The sequence below is a fragment of the Alligator sinensis genome, unplaced genomic scaffold (genome assembly GCF_000455745.1).
Source record: "Alligator sinensis unplaced genomic scaffold, ASM45574v1 scaffold680_1, whole genome shotgun sequence".
Lineage (NCBI taxonomy): Eukaryota > Metazoa > Chordata > Crocodylia > Alligatoridae > Alligator > Alligator sinensis.
This window is the reverse complement of record NW_005842508.1, coordinates 1,046,645-1,047,104: the sequence shown is the minus strand read 5'-3', so window position 1 is coordinate 1,047,104 and position 460 is coordinate 1,046,645. Positions and strand designations below refer to the sequence as shown.

The 460-nt window shown below is 39.8% G+C and overlaps 1 protein-coding gene across 1 annotated transcript in view; it reads right to left on the bottom strand.

The window, feature by feature from the left end:
* Nucleotides 1-2: 2 nt before the first annotated feature.
* Nucleotides 3-460, bottom strand: part of TMEM182 (transmembrane protein 182) — a gene marked incomplete at its 3' end in the record, with an annotated part of 46,210 nt that continues 45,752 nt past the window's right edge. The window contains exon 5 of the mRNA XM_006031520.2: nucleotides 3-178. Within this exon, the coding sequence (XP_006031582.1) occupies nucleotides 3-178 (176 nt within the window). The remainder of the gene's footprint in view (nucleotides 179-460) is intronic.

Genomic DNA, 460 nt, shown 5'->3' with positions numbered 1-460 from the left:
ATTCCTGCAAACAAAGCAAAAAATATTCCTATAGGAGCCAGTATGAAAGACCAGCCATAGCGCACATGAACAGTAAAATCTGGACAATCCTTTTTCTTCATGTTCTCGTAGTTTTCCAGATCAGCCATTGCCTGGACCCAGATGACATACATCATGACCACCAATGAAAATATGATGCCTGAAAAAGAAACATCAACAGTGTAATGATAAGAAGTATGGAATAAATAATCGGTGTGTTTACTGAATATGCTAGCATCCCATCAAAGATCAAGGCCCTCTTGGTTAGGCACGGTCAGCTGTCCTCAGACATTTGTTACCTAAAGTTGTGCTGAAGCATATTAACTTCTCTCTTTCCTGAATTGCACTGAAGCATGCACCAGCCTACCAGCTAAAGGGAAAAGATGCTGTCAATTCTATTGGACCATTCAAAGTGACCAAAAAGAAAAGATGCATGTTTAAG